The 18,699-nt window shown below is 44.8% G+C and overlaps 1 protein-coding gene across 1 annotated transcript; it reads right to left on the reverse strand.

Annotated features, from left to right (window-relative positions):
* Window positions 1–1,176: 1,176 nt before the first annotated feature.
* On the reverse strand, window positions 1,177–17,067 carry LOC139304479 (kinesin-1 heavy chain-like). The gene is made up of 25 exons (XM_070928413.1): window positions 16,942–17,067; window positions 14,928–15,015; window positions 14,732–14,805; window positions 14,508–14,612; window positions 14,375–14,423; window positions 14,216–14,271; window positions 13,703–13,790; window positions 12,493–12,617; window positions 12,125–12,229; window positions 11,679–11,824; window positions 10,630–10,778; window positions 9,773–9,972; window positions 8,512–8,580; window positions 7,988–8,194; window positions 7,723–7,866; window positions 6,457–6,645; window positions 6,097–6,214; window positions 5,107–5,162; window positions 4,913–5,022; window positions 4,717–4,818; window positions 4,571–4,631; window positions 3,193–3,270; window positions 2,474–2,572; window positions 2,131–2,338; window positions 1,177–1,298 (listed from the first exon to the last, which is right to left on the reverse strand). The coding sequence occupies exons 1-25, from the start codon at window positions 17,065–17,067 to the stop codon at window positions 1,177–1,179; spliced, it is 2,874 nt and encodes a 957-aa protein (XP_070784514.1).
* Between the last annotated feature and the right edge of the window lie 1,632 nt (window positions 17,068–18,699).

Raw genomic sequence — 18,699 nt, forward strand, 5'->3', positions numbered from 1 at the left:
ATTTTCCTTTAGGGGCTTTAGCTTTATAATCTGTACAATAACAGAATGTCAGTGCACTTGTTCAATGTGAGTCAGGAGCGCTAACAAGGCTACTACAACAGAGCCGACAGACTTTCAGAGTGCCACAAGGGAAGCATCAATCATCCACTTTCCTCCTATAAATGTGAGCATTTCAAGTTCAGTCTGGATGCATTAGCTACGTTAAAAACAAAAACAGAATTACTGTTCTACCAAACAGGGGGGGGGGGGCTTTTTGGGATCATTTCAAGCAGCAGATAGATTAAACTATCCGACAGTACATAAAAGTAGTTAAAATGTAACCCCACCCCCACCAGCTGTTAAAACATCAGTAATGATATTCCAATAATATGACGTCTGCCGCATCACTGTGAAATAAATTAAATTAAAGAAACTTTTGAATGGTTAAGACAGATTATTACGATCATCTGCACATAATAACAATGACTGCGGCTGCTCCCCGCAGTAAACGGGCACAGTGGGACAGTGTCGGTGCTGCAATGCAACTTTGCAAATTCCACATGGAAAATCGATCCACAATCTGTGGTAAAAACCCGCAGGAGTCCCCTGAGAAATATCAAATCAAAGCATAGATTTGCTCTCTCTTCAGCGTACAAGCATGACTGTGGTGGCTTCTCATGTTCAGGGGTCCATCAAGGTCTGATAGGTACATTCATGTTGACACAGTTTAGGCTAATACCTTGGTAAGTTGCTGTTGACAAAGCAAGGCGGTGATGGGTTTTTTTGTCGAGCCAGAGGCTTGAGGGACCGCACAGTACAGGCCACACTTATATACAGTATATACACACTTTGATGTTGGAAGAATAGTGCAGTGGTTGAAGGTAAAAGTTCAAGGATTCGGAATGAAAACTTCTTTGGGTCTGGGGCTTTGGCTTCCTGTTTGGGTGACTGTGCTCCATCCTCAGCTGCTGTAGGGGCAAACAGAAGAGAAAAGGGACAAAAGTGAACCTCCCCTTGCATTTACACGTTGTCTTTTTCGATGCGTAACCTGGATGAGGAATGCTTAAGACTACAAATACAAGATCTCAGAATGTCTTCATTAGCCAGTCATAAGTGAATTATTAAGTACATGTGTTCAGCTACTATGAAGCAGCCCCTGAATACGCTACAGACTCCCGAGGAGTGTGTATTCTTCTTTTACCTGATGTTGCCTCCTCCCTTGATGCCGGCAGGCTGGTTGTTCTGGATGAGGTTGGACCTGTTGACGCTGGGGTTTATGGGAGAAGCTCCTGGCAACTGGCCCGGTCTGATGGGCTTGGCTGGGGTTGGACACAGAGAGATAACACGGGTCACATACAGAGAGCAGGTTGAGACATCAGATGTTGTTCAGAGCATACATACCAGTTTTCATTTCTTTGTTTGGATTTAAAGGGAACAGTTTGGCTCGTTGGGAAATACGCTTGTTTGCCTTCTTCCTGAGAGTTAGATCTGTGTGTTAAGTTTGGAGCTAGAGCACAGGGGGATTTAGCCTAGCTTAGCATAAAGACTGGAAACGAGGGGAAGTAGTTAGCCTGGCTCTGTCCAAAGTAAAAAAAAAAAAAAAAAAACACCTACCACCTAAAGCTCACCAATTTACATGTTATATCTCCTTTGTTTAATCTGTACACAAGCATGACACTTTGGGGTTTTAGCAGGAGCCATGTGGTGGAACTATTTCTTGACGAACAACATTTATTTATCAAATTGTCCTTTTTACATTTCTGTTTGTGTACACATCAAACAAAGGGCATAGAACATGTTGATTGGTGAGCTTCTTCTAGTCCTCTTCTGCGAAGCTAAGCTAATCGCCTCCTGACCGGAGCTCCATATTCAACGCACACACCTGAGAGTGGCGTCGACGTTGTCATCTAACTCTCGGCAAGAAAGCGAAGAAGCGTATTTCCCAAACTGCCAAACTATTCCCTGAACTGAAGATTTGATGCTCGTCTGTCGCCTCAAAATACTCTTTGGCTTTGACTCTTGGACTGAATTTATCTGTACTTTACAGTTTTTAACAACATATTAGCATATTATCTACACATTTTCAGGATGTTTAGTCCTGTGCAAGATATAGTTCCATGTGTGTGTGTGTGTGTGTGTGTGTCTACCTACCTATGGAGGCTCTCCTGCCCATGTTTTTGGGCTTGATGGTGTCCTTAATGCGCTCCACCTCCTGCTGGTAGCGCTTTCGCTCACGGGCTGCGCTCTCTAGGGCCTCCTTCAGAGCGGCCTCCAGGGGTTTGACCCGCTCGGCGGTGGCCCGCAGGCGCTTCTCCAGTTTGGGAATCTCCCCGCGAAGGTCGGCGTTGTCCCGCAGCAGCTACAGACACAGAGAGTGAGGGGACGCAGAGGGGGCGTGTAGCCTTCAGATACAGAATCTTGTGGAAGTCACCTCTGTGATTGGTTTAGGGAGGAAGCCCTGTGTGTGTAATAGTGTGTTTGGACATATTTTTACCTGCTTGTGAACCACGGTGAGTTGCTCGAGGTTGTTCTCCAGGAAGGAGATCTTCTGTTTCTGAGCGGCGCTGTCTCCTGTGTCATCCGTCTGAGCATTCTGCTCAAGCACGACACACACAGCTTTATCTGTACACTGATTTCAATGTTTTACCTCAGCATTCACTTATCAATTTACCTGTGTACAACGGATTTGTTGCATCCAATTCCACCAACCCAGTGTCTAAACCTAAAGAAATCTGTGACCAAAACCCCCGTATCCAAAGCATCCCTTGGCGGCTAAATAACTATAATGATAGATTTTAGATGGGTACAACACCGTGGCATATTAGCCATCTTCCAGGAAATCCTGCTTCACCTTTGTTTGTCTCTTCAAGCCCCAGCCTGAGGGCTGGAGATGAGCCCCCCCCCCTCCCACCGCTGACGGCCTGGGTCCCTAATTTACAGCTGCTACCTTTGAAGAATCAAACGGCCTAGTTATCGCAGACACTTTCTGTTGTGTGCCCCGGATTCATTAACATTTCATCACGGTGCAAATGAAATGCAGTGCTGCCGGTGCATGAGAGCAATATGGATCCGTTAGTCTCATTTCCAGGTAAATGCAACAAGAGCTCATGTGACATTACACTAGATAGGAGATTAAACCACAACCAAAACCAGATGACAGGGTGGTGATTACAGTGATAAAGCCCAATGAGCATATGTACATACTGTCAGGACTTTTACCTTTTTGACTCTAGTGGCCAAGTCTTGGACGAAAAGCCTCCTGAGGTTGTGGAGCGTCTGCAGCTCTCGGGCCTGTGTCAAGTCAAGGAAAAGAACAGTCTGCGGATATTAAAAGGGCCGGTTCACCCAACTATTTGTCCAGGTTTTGAGATATGCTCCCCTGAGATTAATTAACCTGTGACCAATAATAGTGTAGTGAATAGAATTTCGCTCCACTCTCACGGCTCCATCAATAAAAAGAAGAAGAAGAATCTGAGAACATAATTTAGCCGTCAGTCACCCATCTCCAGCATATTGGAATAGAGAAAAGTGACCCAATCACATACAGGTGGTACTCCAGAGAGAGTGGGGCTTTTTGGATTTTCTCATGAAATGCTACGACTCCAGTTAATGTCAGTGCCCTGTCAACTCAATTTGTGGATTATTTGCACTTTATTATTCTACGGTAACTCATGATGGTGGTGCTGGTATTGGTATCGTTTTAGAATTGCCCATTCGACTCCCTAATAAAAGTTAATATCTGTAAACGTGGTCTGCCTGCATAACCTCTGCACAGTTTTTAAGGTGTGCACTCTTCTCCGATTGATGTACTTCTGGAAATTAATGTCGGGAAGTGTCCTTGGTTTTCCGTAAGGCAACGCTACGGACACCTATCTCACCAGAAATAGCCAACTTGACACAGCTGTTGGTGATGAACTGATTCGACCCAGATCCATACTACTACATACTAAGTGCATACAGTATACTCCAATTTTGTAGTACTGTGTAGTGTACTGTTTTTTTTTGCAGTTACTGTACTACAAAAAAAATCAACACACTCAACAGGAAATGATGCAATATGTGTACCAGGAGACAGCAACATGTTTTTAGGTTCTGTAAAGGTGCTACGGAAGCCGTTTTACTACCATCCACAATTTGTTTACATTTTTTCCAGCTGTGAGACGCTCCTCCATTTCCTTTGTGCGTTGCATTGTGGGAGAAACCACTGCATACTCAAAACCTGCCTAGAATTAGTATGTAGTATGGATTTGGGACACAGCGTCAATCCTGAAGCTGAATATCTACTGCACACGAAGAAGGCATAGCCAACACATTTGTGCCTTTTGCTCATTTGCGCTAAACATAGAAACTGATGAATATAATTAAAAAAAAAATTTTTTTTTTGTACTTGCTGGTGGTCACAGCATAGAAATATTGGATTATCACGAATAAATGGGACCTTTTCTCTGGTTCCACATGTTGCAGTTGAATTGAAAAAAAACAAAATTAAATGAGATTCCATTTACCTCCATTGTAGTTTAAAAAAAAAAAAAAAAAGGCAAACTCACTCTTTAATTTAATACAGATTTAAATGGACATGCCAGTCACTGACCACAGTCTCCTCCAGTCCCTTCAGGTCCTGTTTGGCCTGCTCCCGTCTGTCCTGCAGCATCCTGCAGAATGTAAAATGGATTCTTGATGAATGCACATAGTATAATGGGAAACTGGCCGTAGTGAGACGACATGTAGAAGCATTACGTGAGCTCTTGCAGCTGGCGGCTCTTCTCCTGGTCGCCAGCCTTGAGCCTCTCGTGCTCCACCCTCAGCCTCTCCTGCTCCAGCATGATCTTCTGGTTCAGACTGCACAGATGTCAGTAACAGTATCAGTACAGAACTCACATTCAGAGAGAGAGAGAGAGAGAGAGAAGAGTTTGGTGGTGCCGTTGCGTCTTACTCCTCCAGCTCTGTCATGAGCTTCTCTTTCTTGTCCAGCTCGTCCCTCAGGCTGCTGATCTGTTTCTGATGGGTCTCTCTGTGAGACTGGATCTGCTTCTCCACAGCTTCCTGAAGGACACACAAGCATACGGCTGTAGTCACAATTTATAGTCGGAGGCCGCGCATGTGAGGGACAGCTTAGTGGTACAGTACCTTGACTTCATTTGCAGACTGGATCTCATTCTCCTTCTCCATGGTGTTGACTTTCTCTAGAAGGAGATTTAAAAAAAAAAAAAAACATTGACAAGGCATCACTAGCACTCTGAATACTGCTACAGCTCCTGCAACCTGTAATGTTCCCAACCAGGAAAAGTTTAACTATTTTTACATAATGTTTTGAGAGTTTTTTTTAATGATAGAAGAGCAATGTGTGAATAAATAACATGCAAATTCAACTAATGGTCAAATAAAAACAACAAGGTCACATACTATGCAGTTCAGTCTTTGCAGAACTACGTCAGACTTGTTCATCTGTGTTTCGGTGCAACAGCTCAGTATTTTTTCGGAGAGATTTATCCTCTTCCCATTGTATTCTACAAACCATCGCTGACTTGTATTCAAACCCAAGAAAACTCTGTATTGGTGGAAGATATCCACCACTGTTGTATTAGTCTGTGTTGAATCATTATCACCGATATTAGAAGTGGCAACCTGGATTTACCTCACCAGTGACTGTATTGTCATTGAAAACATCCAAAGACGTCAGAAAAATGACACAGATATGATCATTTCAACAAATATATAACGGAATAACATTATATTTATCGTACTAAAAACAATTTTATTCTGAGAAAACCTTGAATTCCATAGAAATATTCTGTTTTTGTAAGACTGAACCAGTGAGACTTTTTGGGGGGCATTCTTTTACATCCTTCTGTTCAGTTAGCCCTCAGATATTAAACAAAGAAAAACCTCCAACCCTCCAAGTGCAATTTTTCTGATGCAGAAAGCCGTTTAAACAGGTCTAGGTCTGAAAAACCGCAGTGCACCCTGGGGAGTTTTTGGGCCTAACACTTTTCAGTCGAGTGCTAAGGACGGCTCAGCCATGTTAAGTACAACACATCGTTCAACAAGATATCACGACCATTAAAGGGTTAACGCTGGATTTGTTTTTATGGCAGCGTAATAACTTAATAAGATCACCTTGGGCTTTGATCCTGACTATCTCCTCGTTGAGCGAGTCCACAGTTTCCTCCAGATGTCTTTTCTTCTGCTCCACATTCTGGACGGAGTCCGTCAGGGACTTGATTTTGGCTTCGTGCTGGACACCAACAGGAAAATGAAAAAGCCATCACATGTGGTTCAAACTCACAAACTCCATGACAGTTCTTCTTAAACCCAGGACAAACAGTGTTAGACATGAAAGAATGAAAAGCCCATCCGCCTGTTAAACCGCTGCTTGATTGATAACGACATAATCTGCCATTCTGATCCACCGCCATATTGGTCACTATGGTGACAGTATCCACGATGACGGAGGCAGTGGTGGTGAGCGGCAGTCACCTGGGAGATGCGGAGCTGGCAGGCAGTCAGCTCTATCTCCATCTCCTCCACCTTATGGGTGCTCTCCGCCTGGGTGCTCTCCAGCTGCTTGCTGCGCTTCACCATCGTCTTCACTTCTGACTTCATCTTGCTGATGTAGAGACGGGCCACAGTGAACTCCTCGTCAATGAGGCCACTGCTCTCTTGGTGCTGAGACGTCGGAGAAAACAGAGTAATTAGGCCTCAGAAGATGTGTTGTTTTTGTCATTTCATCTGCATAGCTATAAGTAACAGTAAGTACCTTTCAAATGAACGTGTCTTTTGCATATTTCTACCAGTGATTAACAGGAAACCACTGACTGACCATTACAGCTAAATATACAGAAAGCCTGGCTGCACAGTTTTGGCTGACTGGTGCAGGTGTCGGTGCTGTATAAATACTGGGACAGTATCAAAACGCTCAGTCCACGGAGAAACGCACACAGCCCGTATTCAGACACTGTGCCTTTAAACGAGCCGCCGGGACTTCCGTGAGGTTGTGATGTCACAACTATACAATCACGCCCCCCCCCAGGGTTTTACTGGGTTTGACTGTTGCTTGGACAAAACAAATAACCTGAAGATGTAACTTTGGGTCATGAGGAATTGTGATTTAACACAATTTACAGATATTTACAGAATTAATAATTACTAAACAAACTCAGTGATTAATCATGGAGCTAAAATCAATGAATTGATTAGTCGATTGACATAAGGATTACTGGCAACTAATTGTGAGGATTTGCTTCTCTCTTTTTGTGATGATAAAGTAAAAATGTTGGCTGTTGGTTGGACAAAACAAACAATTGAATAAAGACCCCTTGTTCGGAAAATTGTAGAGTGGCTGTTTCCACTGTTTCTGACATTTCATAAACTAAATGACTGATTAAATGACAGCATGAGTAATTGTTTGTTGCAGCCCTACGCAAAAAATACATCCCTGGTTTCAGCATTGCCTGGGGACTTGGTGATGATGAATGGATTGCAAATGAGCAGACCAAAGGGCATACAGTTCCACATTACAGGAGCACGATGCACACAAAGACAGTAAACTGGAAGCATGTGACCCGAAGGACACATGTGAAGCAGGCAGGGGATGTTTCAGCCGCTATGGTGAACAAGCTGGTAATGTCATTGAATTCAGCATGTCATTACAGTTACAGGCTATTGTTGCTCTGCCAAAATGTCAATTTCTTCTAGCATATTTCCGAATTGGAAACCACACATCATCACTAGGTGACTGGTAACCTTAATGTCGTTGCTTCCCACGGCGATGCCTATCTCAGCCAGGTCTTTGAGTAAAGATGACATCATCTCAGTGACCCTCTTCTTCTGGTGGTTGGTCATCTCCTTCAGCTTCTGGAGTTCAGAGTCAATGGAGGCTAAGGAGCTCTGGTGGTGGCGGGTGAGAAGGAATGATGTATAAATAAACGGCTTACAGGGCGATACAAGGTGTAATCAGTGTCATCATTTCCAATGGATTCAGATAAATTTTTTTGTTTTTAAAAAGTACCGATTTCTGGTTCAGCTCCTCACTGAGAGCCTCAAACTCTTGTGCTTTGTCCTCAACTTCCTGACTCTTCTGGTCGTAGTTGACAGCCAGTTCCTCCAGGGCTTGCAGCACCTCCTTCACCTCCTCCTTGGACGCTTCGTTCTCCGCCAGCAGCCGGTTTAGTTCTGTCTGCAGGGTGTCGTGATCCCGGCGGGAGGAGGCTAAGAGCTGTGGGTGAGGACAGGGAGCGAATGTAAGACGGTGATGCTCAGTCTAGGAAGGGAAGGGGGGCTGAAAAGGGAGTCTGAAATTCATAACAGGATCTGCAAAATACATTTCCGTACAGCTAAAATGTGTTCAATCTGTGAGGTTCAACCGTGGCTTGCTAAGGGTGAGTTCCAGTCTGACCTCTCCTGCAGGATTACTAATGGTCTGTTATCAGCTGTCAGACTGGATTTGTGCTAACAGGAACGGCTGGAGGGCTGAGACACAGTGGGTGAGTTGGGGAGGGTGGGGAGGGGAGAGGAAGGGGGCAGTTGTGTCACCTCCTCCTGGTCCAACATCTGTTCGTTCAATTTCTCCACCATCTGAGACTGCTGGTTGATCTCCTCATCCTGGAGGAAGGGGAGGACGGCGGAGAGGAGGGAGGAAAAGAGAAATATAAAACATCACTCATTTACTGCCACTATTAACCACAAGCGATACTGAACAGGAGACAATCACGCCATCTGCTGGCCAACAGAAGTACTGCATGCGAGACGGACCAAGCTTTGGAAGCATCGCATTATATGATGATTATTATTATTATTATTGATGATTATTAACAGGAAGGCAGAGTGCCGTGGCAGAATGTATTGGTAGTGCCTGGGACAGGAGACAAAGTCATTTGTTGGCAATGCGATGTGCAAAGTAAGATGTTGTTTCTCCATTGCAACGGTATATGTGGTGCAGAAGTCTCACGCCTTGACTATGAAGGCCTGGGTTAAGTCCCGAGTGAAATCCAAGTCCTAAACTTTGTGTTTAGAGTCTGGGGTATCATCTGTTGCCTCCTTGCTAGTTTGCACTAACCAAACTCACCATTCCCTCAAATTTACACAACGCGATTGGCTGATTGATTCAAAGACATAATCTTTGAGCTCGGGGAGGACAGAAAAGCCAAAAGTCCACGTGAAGCCACGAGACATTGACGCTAAAGCCAGCTGACGTCACCAGATTTGTGACTCGACTCCGACTTGACTCCATATTTCTGATTTGGTGTCTCGCGCATGAGCATTTCACATAGAGCCGCCACCAAAAACAACTGATATACCTAATGATAAATAAAATAAATATATGCAAAAATGGTTCAATGGAAAATGATTCAGAATATCAAATTATAATGAAACAATATTAGCATATATTGTCCAAAGGGATGTGTAGTTAAGTGTATTAATAACGCCATCAATTATCATCCCATTGAGAACCTTTTATTTTATCTGCTTGTGCTGGTATCTACCATATAGCATATAGTCACACTACCTACTTATGAAGTATGTGCAGCTTAACAACATTATTATTTTAGATCTCTGTTACGTTTATGTATAACGCATTAATGTACTTGACTAGACAATTTCAGGTGGTCTTAACGTGATGAGTGGCCACCACCTGAGATCAATGAAAGCTTTCTGACTTGAGCAATCAAACCACGCTACGGTCAATACACTGCTACACGCATGCTCGGTGTGTGTGCGCGCGAACACCATAAGCACGTGCAAAAAAAAGACACACTCAGTGAACCAAACATGTGTTTAGAGGATCTTTCCCCACCTTGTCATCCAGCTCTTTGTAGAGCTTGGCCATCTCTGCCTCACACTTCTCTTTCTCTGCATCGGTGAGTTTGACTCCAGGGAGGGTGCTGAGGGCGGGTTTGGGCGGCGCCTTGTCATTGTTGAGCGCGCTGTCCAGGGCCTGGACCTCTGCTTTGGCCTTTTCTTTATCAAACTGCTCCTCCGTCGGCACACTCTCTCCTGCAGAAGGGGGGAGCAGAAAGGGATCTTAGATTAGTGGGCAGACACGATGATCGTGCACATCTTTTGAAGAGAACTGCACCACGTGGCCATGGCATCGCTAATACTGAAACAAAAGACTCTTTCTTTAGGCATGTCCTTTTGAAGCCCAAAATAGGAGCAGTGTGTGATTCAGCTCCGACAAACTCAGACAAAGATGCTTCTAAAAGTGTTTTGTCACTTTGTTTTTGTTCTGTTTTGTTGCTATTTTCATCTCATCCAAACCATTATACACCAAAGTCACGATCATCTTTCATTTACATGAGCATATGGAAGATTCCTACACTGTATTCCTTTTAAAAATCTACATTTCAGGGCATATTTTGCTGCCTCGATCGGAAGGTTCTTGTCAGTTCTTTGAAAATACACCAGGGAAAATAAGCTGGAGCAGGGGCAGGAGCTGAGAAATACAGAACATATGCTGTGAACAAGAAAGGCCAAGTTATCCTCAGTGATTCTTGAAATATATCCAAAATCAGCGTATATCAGGATGAGGACATTTTGTGCTATAGATTTTTCCACACATTTCCAGATGAGCATGTAGTCATCTACCGCTGTTTCAAGTCAAAATGTGGCGCATACAATACGTGAGATGTTATTGGACAGTGTAGTCCTCACCGTTCCTCCAGCGGTTGAGCTCAGTCTCCAGCCAGGTGACGGTGCTTTTCAGCGTCTTGTTCTTCTCCTTCTCTTTCTCCCACTTGTTCTTCCACTGCTCTGCGGTCAGCTCCACATTCAGACACACCGTGTTCTTGATGGTCTTTGCCCTGGTGAGACAGGAAGGTTGAGAGAGAATGGCGGCGACCTGGCTTGACTGTCGGCAGCCCGGCCACTTCCAGGTGGGTATTCACCGCAGAGCCTGACAGGCTGCACTTTCATACTTTCATCCATTAAGGGTTAGTCAGCGATGAGATAACCAACCCCAGTGGCCCAGCCAAAATTGTAAATAGTTTTATATTTAAAAGTACTCTTAGGGCAGACGACCGTGTGACATTTTGGGAATCTTTGCTTTCTTGCCTAGAGTTAGATGAGACGATAGATTCCACTCTCAGGTCTGTAGGCTAAAAATGTGAAGCTACAGCCAGCAGGTGGTTAGCTTAGAGTGGCAATAAGACTGGAAGCAAGTGTTCTGACCAGTCCCTGGGACTGGTGCAGCTCGACAAGAACATGACCCCTCACTGGCACATGAACAGACCCATTATGGAAACCTGTTTTTTGTTTTATTTTTTTGTCTCTGTGCCCAATCATTTCAGGAAAGTGCTACTGTTTTTTGTTTTTTTTGCAGAACTAGTTATGTCTGACATGCATTGTAGATAGCGGGTGATAACCTGCTGTGCAAAACCACAAATGGGCTACTGGATGCATCAGAATCTCTACTAGTTTAGCCAAAAAGCAGTGAAGCAGCGATCTGACACGCTGGATTGTTATCGGAGCAGATTTTTAAGTGATTCTCAGCCGCGATGGGACAGATTTACATTTAATATACTGTATTTGTCAATGTTATTATACAATTCTTTGTTTCCAGGTCAGTTACATGTATCTACGGCTGTGTTACCATGTTACCGTACATAAAGAATCATTCCCATGATTTCCATGCAGTGTGGTATACAGACTTAGTTGTCTCTCGTTAGGTGTGTGTGTGTGTGTGTGTGTGTGTGTTTGCATGCCTCTGTCCAAACAGCAGTGTGGACTTGGTCTCAGCGTCATTGAAAGAGGAAGGTGAGCAGCAGATGACCATGGTGGTCCGACAGTTCCCTCCTAGAGAGTCCTGCAGGATCCTGGTCATCTTACTGTCTCTGTATGGTACGTAGCTCTGAGAGAGGACACAGGGCACACATGGAGTATACTTTGTATACTTATTTTGAATATATATACAAGATCATATTACCAAACCTTATAAAAATTTGGATCTTTCCATTTGTTTTAAGAAATTGACATTTTCAGAATAACTGCAGTCTGTGTTTACGTCTTTCTCCTTTGTGGGAATCCTAATCAACAACTCTGAATCACAATCTTCCCCCTGCGCACGCTAAGTAATGGCAGTTATAACGGGAGCACAGGTCCATTGCCCTCTGAAAGCCACACATCCCCCAGGGAGCGCTGATTGTCTCACCGAGCCCTCTGCCAGAGCTGAAATGACATTTCCCAGTGAAGACAGGGACTTGTTAATCATCTTGGCTTCGTCCAGCACCGTGCCCTCGGCTCCAGTTTTACCCACCTTTGAAACGCACAAACACAGGAACACAGTTATCATTTGACAGGGTAACTCTGCTCGGCTGACATTACGGCTGATCGCAGTCTTTGCCGTGACCCTCCGAACGGTCAGAAAGTGCCGTTTACGAAGATGTGATGTGCTGTGATGATCATTTAGAAGAAAATGGACGGAAAATGCAAATGCAGGAACTGTGAAGGTACAGAGGCAAAGAGAGGGAGACGGAGAGAATTGGGGTGGGGTTGGTGGGTGGGGGGTTGTCAACGTACTTTCTCACTCCCAGCCAGATCGACGAGGTAGAGCTTGCCGGTGAGTTTCTGTTCCGTCTGAGTGTTTTCCTGCTTGATGTTGATGAGGAAGATGCTGTGACTCCGGGAACTGTGCTCGTTCATGTCTGACACACACAAACAAATGCACGCAGATTACACATTATTAGCATTATTTATCAAGACATTCGTACTGTAATTGCAGGATTTGCCACATGTTGCAAGAGGATGAAGAGGTTTTTAGGACTCTATACACAGAAAGGACTTGATTAGCTGTTGATGTGGCTCGGACTTAAATAGTCTTATTAAGTAAACTGACAAACCTATTGAAAATCATTAAGAAATCAATGTGTTTGTACTTATGGCATACGAATTATCGTCCTTCTTATCAACCTGTTTTTAATAAAAACTCAAGTATCTTCGAGAAATGTGCGTTTGTAGAAACAAGTGGATGCACTGATGAGCCGTCACATGCAGCATATGAGCATGTACAGTGGCAATACCATAATAATGAATTACATATGGCCTTAAAAGGGACACTCCGCCAATTTTACACATGAAGATCTGTTAACTGGCCCTCAGCATGTTGTATAATGTCTTCTGTGTCTCTGGAGGAGACTTTGTCCAGTCTGAGAACATAACCCCGACAATGTCACAGTGATGTCATGAGGGTTAAAGTCTGGAAGTGTGGAAGTTTGAAGACATGGGCGTTTACCAGGCAGGGAAGGTCTACTAAAAGATGCTACCCAGTTGCATTATGGGAAACGCAGCACTCAGGGAGCTCAAAAAACTTTTGTTGTTTGAGTAAATGCTGGGACCAAAAATTGGAAACTAATGTTCTGTTGTAATACAAACATAGCTGACTGATGTTTAGCGGCAAGATGATGACAAAGTTTTCATTGTAGAAAATACTGGATGCAAAAAAAGTTATGTGAAATCAAACTGAGAAATCAAAGACAGTCCGAAGATGCACCGAAGACTATAATTAAATGCAGTTTAGCTACGGTTGAAGCCAAGCGTCCGGGATCAGACGACTCATAGTGTGCATCATGAACCATGCCTATTTTCCATTCACTTTTCTGTCTTTATTTTGCCTCTGCGTGGAGCACAGACAGTGTCCTGGCTGATGGGAGTCTCGCTGCAGTCAGGAGACCCGGTGAGGTTGAACCCATGAGAGGCAGCAGCACTGAAGGCGCTCAGTGTCTGAACTCACTTGTGACGGCCACGTGTCTGTTGTTTTTGCCTTCGTCTATGGCGTCCATGACCTCGTCAGGACTGCACACAAAACGCTCGGTACACCCCTGGGGACACATGGAATCACAAGGAAACGCTGTGTTCAGCACAGCACCCCCGCGGCAGCGGGCCGGCTTTACAGAGAGACAATTATTGGCTGAGGAGACTATGACATGCTGTGTCAGGCCAATGCTTTCAGAGAGAAAGACACGAAGGGAGAGTGATCTTATTACTTCATTCTTTTAGTCTTCTGTCTCTTCATTCCTCCATCTATATATATATATATATAAAACCTTTAGTTGAGAACATGATACAATTGTAAAAGTCTGTATTGAGCAGGTGACGTATACCCTCATCTCATCTCGCACAGCCAGTGTTTTGATCATGTCCTCTTATGTCATGTCATAGCGACTGCCTTACAGCCGGCTGGGACAAGCTTGTGGCTGAACAAATAAAATTTCTCAACCTAAAAATAAACCCCCACATGTCTCACCTTGACGTAGGGCACCCTGTTTTTGTCCTCGTGTACAGACAGGTTGGTCTTTTTTACTGTGGAGGAGACGGAGAGTAAACATCATGTCGGAAGGAAACCGCGTTGTTTGCATCAGGGTCATGAACGATAAGAAGCCCAAAAGGGAGGCCCAAAACATACCGTCCAACAAGTCTCGGATTTTGTCCAAATAGATTTCAAAATATGAAACCTGCAAAGCAAAAGCTTCCAGTGAGACTTAAGCGAACAGTATGACGTTGAAGAACCTGAGCACCCGAGTGAGATGTTAACATACTTTGATGTGAAACTCCAGGTTCTCGTCCATGGAATAAATGTAGTTGAAGATGTCTTGGACAATTCTGGGAATGACTCCCATCATGTCTGTGTCATGGAGTTTCCCCTTTAGGAGACAATGAAATAAAAGAGTATAAACAAGACATACGGAACTTCAGGCTTTTCAGACACCATTTTTTTGTATTTCTTGTCCCGTAGAAAAAGCGACAGCTGATACTATACTACCTCCATTGTGTGTGTTTTTCCAGAGGATGTCTGCCCATAGGCAAATATTGTCCCATTGTAGCCCTCCAGAACATCTGTACACATCAAGACAAAGACATAACATGTTTAGTGTTGAGGTTCAGGCTTGTATTTCCAGGGGGGGTTTTTTAGAGTGTCAGCCACTGAGGCTACATCTGCATTCTACTGTACATCCCACCTCTGACAATCTTCTGAGCCACGGCGTTGTAGAATTGCTCCTGAGTTGTGTTGGACTGGAAAACGCGGTCAAAATAGTACGGTTTACCCTGTGAAGGAGAGACAGGCAGTGATGAGCGCCCACGTGAACTTCCATATTGCTGCACAGCCACAGGCCGACACACACACACACACACACACACACACACACACACACAGATTAATAAACGGTAAGGGGGAAAAAAATTCAGTGTGTTCAGTCAGCATGTGTTCATGGTGACAATAAGACTTCAGAATAAAAGAGGTGGGGGGGGGGGGGGGTTGACAGTATGCTCATGTATGTGTGAGAGCACTATAACAGCTTACTGTACATGTGTATGTACACTGTGCAGGTGGAGAAAGTACAGACCAGGGGATGCACTTTGAGTTCTAACTTGCCGTGACTCGCTTATTTTATAAAACCAAAGACTTCTGACAGAAGAAAGGACATTCTGCTCCTTCTCACAGGCGAAAAGTTGAATTCATCGGCACTAAAACGGAGCCTTGTTCAATGTGATACACTCTGATGGGGGGGGGGGGGGGGGGGGGGTTATTCTGCTGCAGCCTTACTTGGACTGTAGCTTATGGGGGCCAATGTTAGCTAACATGAACTACTTAGACAGACGTTGCTGTTCTCCACTTGTGCTACTTTATGGGGGGGGGGTTTTCTCGACATTTCAGCATTTACATCAGATTGTCAATTGAATAAGCGGGAAATCAAGTTAAACTGCTGAGTCAAACAGACGGTTCAGCTCCGTACAGTCGAGCACTTGTTCAGTTTGTCTCTCCATCGCATGCTTTTGGGTTCTCGGTCAGTGCCACTGCGTCTACTGTGTCCGTCTACTGACACGTACCCTGTCCCCTGCACACTTCAACACACTCTGCACAACACATGAGGTCAAGCATAATGTACTGTCTGCGTGCTCCGTGGTGGGGCAACAAACAAGACAAAGTGTGTGGACATTACAGCAATCTTTGGTGTGGTGAGGGACAGAAACTCTGACCCAGTCTGGACATCACGTGTACTGTAAATGTCTGCTGTAAAGAGCGTGTTTGAGTAGCCGAGAGGCATTAGACTGCTATAAACCACTTGGCGGAGTAGAACATCCATCTGATTTGCACTTCTCATGTCTGGAACTCAGGGGACATGATGATTGGATCTTGTTGACACAGCAGACAGAAAGGGCTGGAAAGGGCGACAATTTGCAAGAGAGCAGGCATGAGGATTTCAGCTTATCCAGATTCAGTATTGAGCTTCATCTCTACGCAAGCATAGCACGCTAACATGTTAGCATGCCAGCATTAGCATTATGACCCATGCTAAGGGTTAGCACCAGCCACCAAAGCGCTGCTGAGGCTGGTGAGGCGCGGATGAAGCTGGAGCTAAAAACAAAATAAAAAGTGAGAGGTGAAGGGGATGAAATGTGGCATTCAGACTAGATTAAAGCCAAGACTGGTTAGAGTGGAAGAAAAGTCTGACAGCGCGAAGCTGATCTTGACAAACTGACACTGAGATATCTTTACACTGACACTTTGCTGCTGCCAACTTCCGTGCGTAAAAGCGCAAAAAGCGCGTCCGGATGAGCAGGGTTACGCACAGCTTCGTCGCCCCCTGGGAAACCTAAGAAATATGAGCTTCAACCCCACTGAAGCCACTGAACTACCACAACGACATGTTCTCCCCTTTGCAGCTTAAGTGATTCAGAAAACGTGTTGAACCATGCGTTCTGAGGTATCGTTCTTTAAATTGTTAGAATTTTGCACCGAGTTCTGTCCAGTGTTCCACATGTACAAACGTGGCTTAACTGACATTTCAATCAAAATCCACATTTTAAAGCCAGAACTAAGGACAACATCAATCCGCATGATCAGTAATACAGTTATATATATATATATATATATATACACCATGTTCTTTATTGGTCGTTTTCTGACGTGGAGCGCTGAGTTCCGTTTAGCCTCTGATCCCAGAGCTGTGCGTAGAGAAACACACTCACCGCAATGTGCACACATTCATCGCCTTGAAACTTCGGGATGTACTTGTCTCCCCGGGCCACCTCCGCGCTGTTCAGCGGCCTGAAACGGCACACCACCTTGATGCAGGTCTGCGCCGCGTCCGCCATCTCCGCAGCTGAGGGTGACTGGAGCGCCTCGTCCTACCTTTACCGCCTGACAGACACAGAAGCTAAATCCAGCAGGGAGCCGGGGGGTGGGGGTGGGGGGGGAGGCTGTGTTAAAGTAGTCCTCAAGTGTAGTCACAGCGCACCTGGACCTGGCAGTTGCAGCTCATCAGAACTTCAGCTGCGTAAAGTAGTGCGGAATCAAACCGCAGCTGTGTGTTCAAAACAAAGTCAAAAAAAATAAATAAAAAACTACAACTAGGAATTAGACTATTGTTTAAAATAACAAGTCCCATAGGCCTACTTTTGTTGAAAACGCACTCAGTCTGTGATAAATACTCGCATATCTGACGTTCAGCTGCTCAACAAATACATTAAAATAAAAAAAATCAATGAATGTGTGAGAAGAAAAGCGAAGGCGTTCACTCTGATGCTCAGACTGAACACAAATCCAGCTGTGGCCAGGGCGGGACTGAAGGGGGGGTTCAGAGAGCGCATGTCATGAATGAACAGAATAGTCACATGGTGACACTGAGAAAGAATGCCGTAGTTTATTGATCGCTGTAGACAGTGTGTGTGTGTGTGTGTGTGTGGTGTGTGTGTGTGTGTGTGTGTGTGGGGGGGGGGGGGGGGGGGGGGGGTCAGAGGTCAAGGTCAGCTATAGATTTCGCTGGATTCATAGAAATAGGTGTTAGTTTCACCTGGACTCTCCTGGTCGCTCCGCTGGACGGAAAGGGTCAAGTGTTCCCCGGTCACTCTGTGCTCCATTACACTGTAAATCAGATCAGTGAATGGGGGGGGGGGGCGGATGTGAAAGATTTGACCTGGCATACTGACTGATGACAACATGTACACGCTGTATGTCAGTACCAGTGTCCACAGCTACGCTTAAAAGAATGAGCAGAGGCGGTCACTCATCACCAAGGCAGAGCACCAAAACGCCTCTTCTTCTCTTGAGCGGTCTGCGGTGCCACCATGTGGACCGAGACTCGTCCCTGCACTTAAGGAGCAGGTGCTGAACTGGAGGCAAGCGGCACCCTCTGTTTTTCCATATAGATGCTGTCCTCTGGCAGCTTCGCTTCAACCTCAAACAAAAGATGCACACATTGCTGTTGTGGCTTGGCGAGGGTGTTGTTGGGTAGGTCACACCATGAATCTTAGCGATCACTTGATGATAGAGATTATTAATGAGGTACAAAAAGAAGAAAAACAAAAGTTCTGCTGCACAAATCTGTTTTCATTTGTTTCCATTTTGTGGCATATTGAAGCTCTTCGGGCCGCGAAGAGGTATTTAAATAAAAACCATCTCAGAAATGTAGAGGGGAACTGTCTCTGCTAACAGCTAGACCTCTGAACGTGTGGTTTCTTTGTGTTGGCTCCAGACTGATGACACCTACAGAGGTTAAAAAATAGCCTCTGTACAGCAGGGTATAATGTGCAGCATCTACGGCAGCCAGCAGGGGTCAGCAGAAGCTTTCAATGTGCCGCCTGCGGCCAAGGAGGAGCTGAAGGACTTCTGTATATCCTCCCATGAAAGATTATTACTGTAATAACATGAATGGCAGGTGTCGCTGTAGTATTTAGATTCCTTTCATCTCGCACAATTTGAACACAAGCCAAAACCACGTGCACGCG

Source organism: Enoplosus armatus, chromosome 21 (genome assembly GCF_043641665.1).
Source record: "Enoplosus armatus isolate fEnoArm2 chromosome 21, fEnoArm2.hap1, whole genome shotgun sequence".
NCBI lineage: Eukaryota > Metazoa > Chordata > Actinopteri > Centrarchiformes > Enoplosidae > Enoplosus > Enoplosus armatus.

What these genes read in the sequence shown, in the direction of transcription:
- LOC139304479 (XM_070928413.1), bottom strand. Translation starts at nt 17,067, where the DNA reads ATGGCGGACGCGGCGCAGACCTGCATCAAGGTGGTGTGCCGTTTCAGG. An exon ending in GAAAAACACACACAATGGAG is followed by an intron (nt 14,613 to 14,731) that starts GTAGTATAGTAT and finishes TGTCTCCTAAAG; the next exon opens with GGGAAACTCCATGACACAGA. An exon ending in CGCCAGCTGCAAGAGCTCAC is followed by an intron (nt 4,632 to 4,716) that starts GTAATGCTTCTA and finishes TACATTCTGCAG; the next exon opens with GATGCTGCAGGACAGACGGG.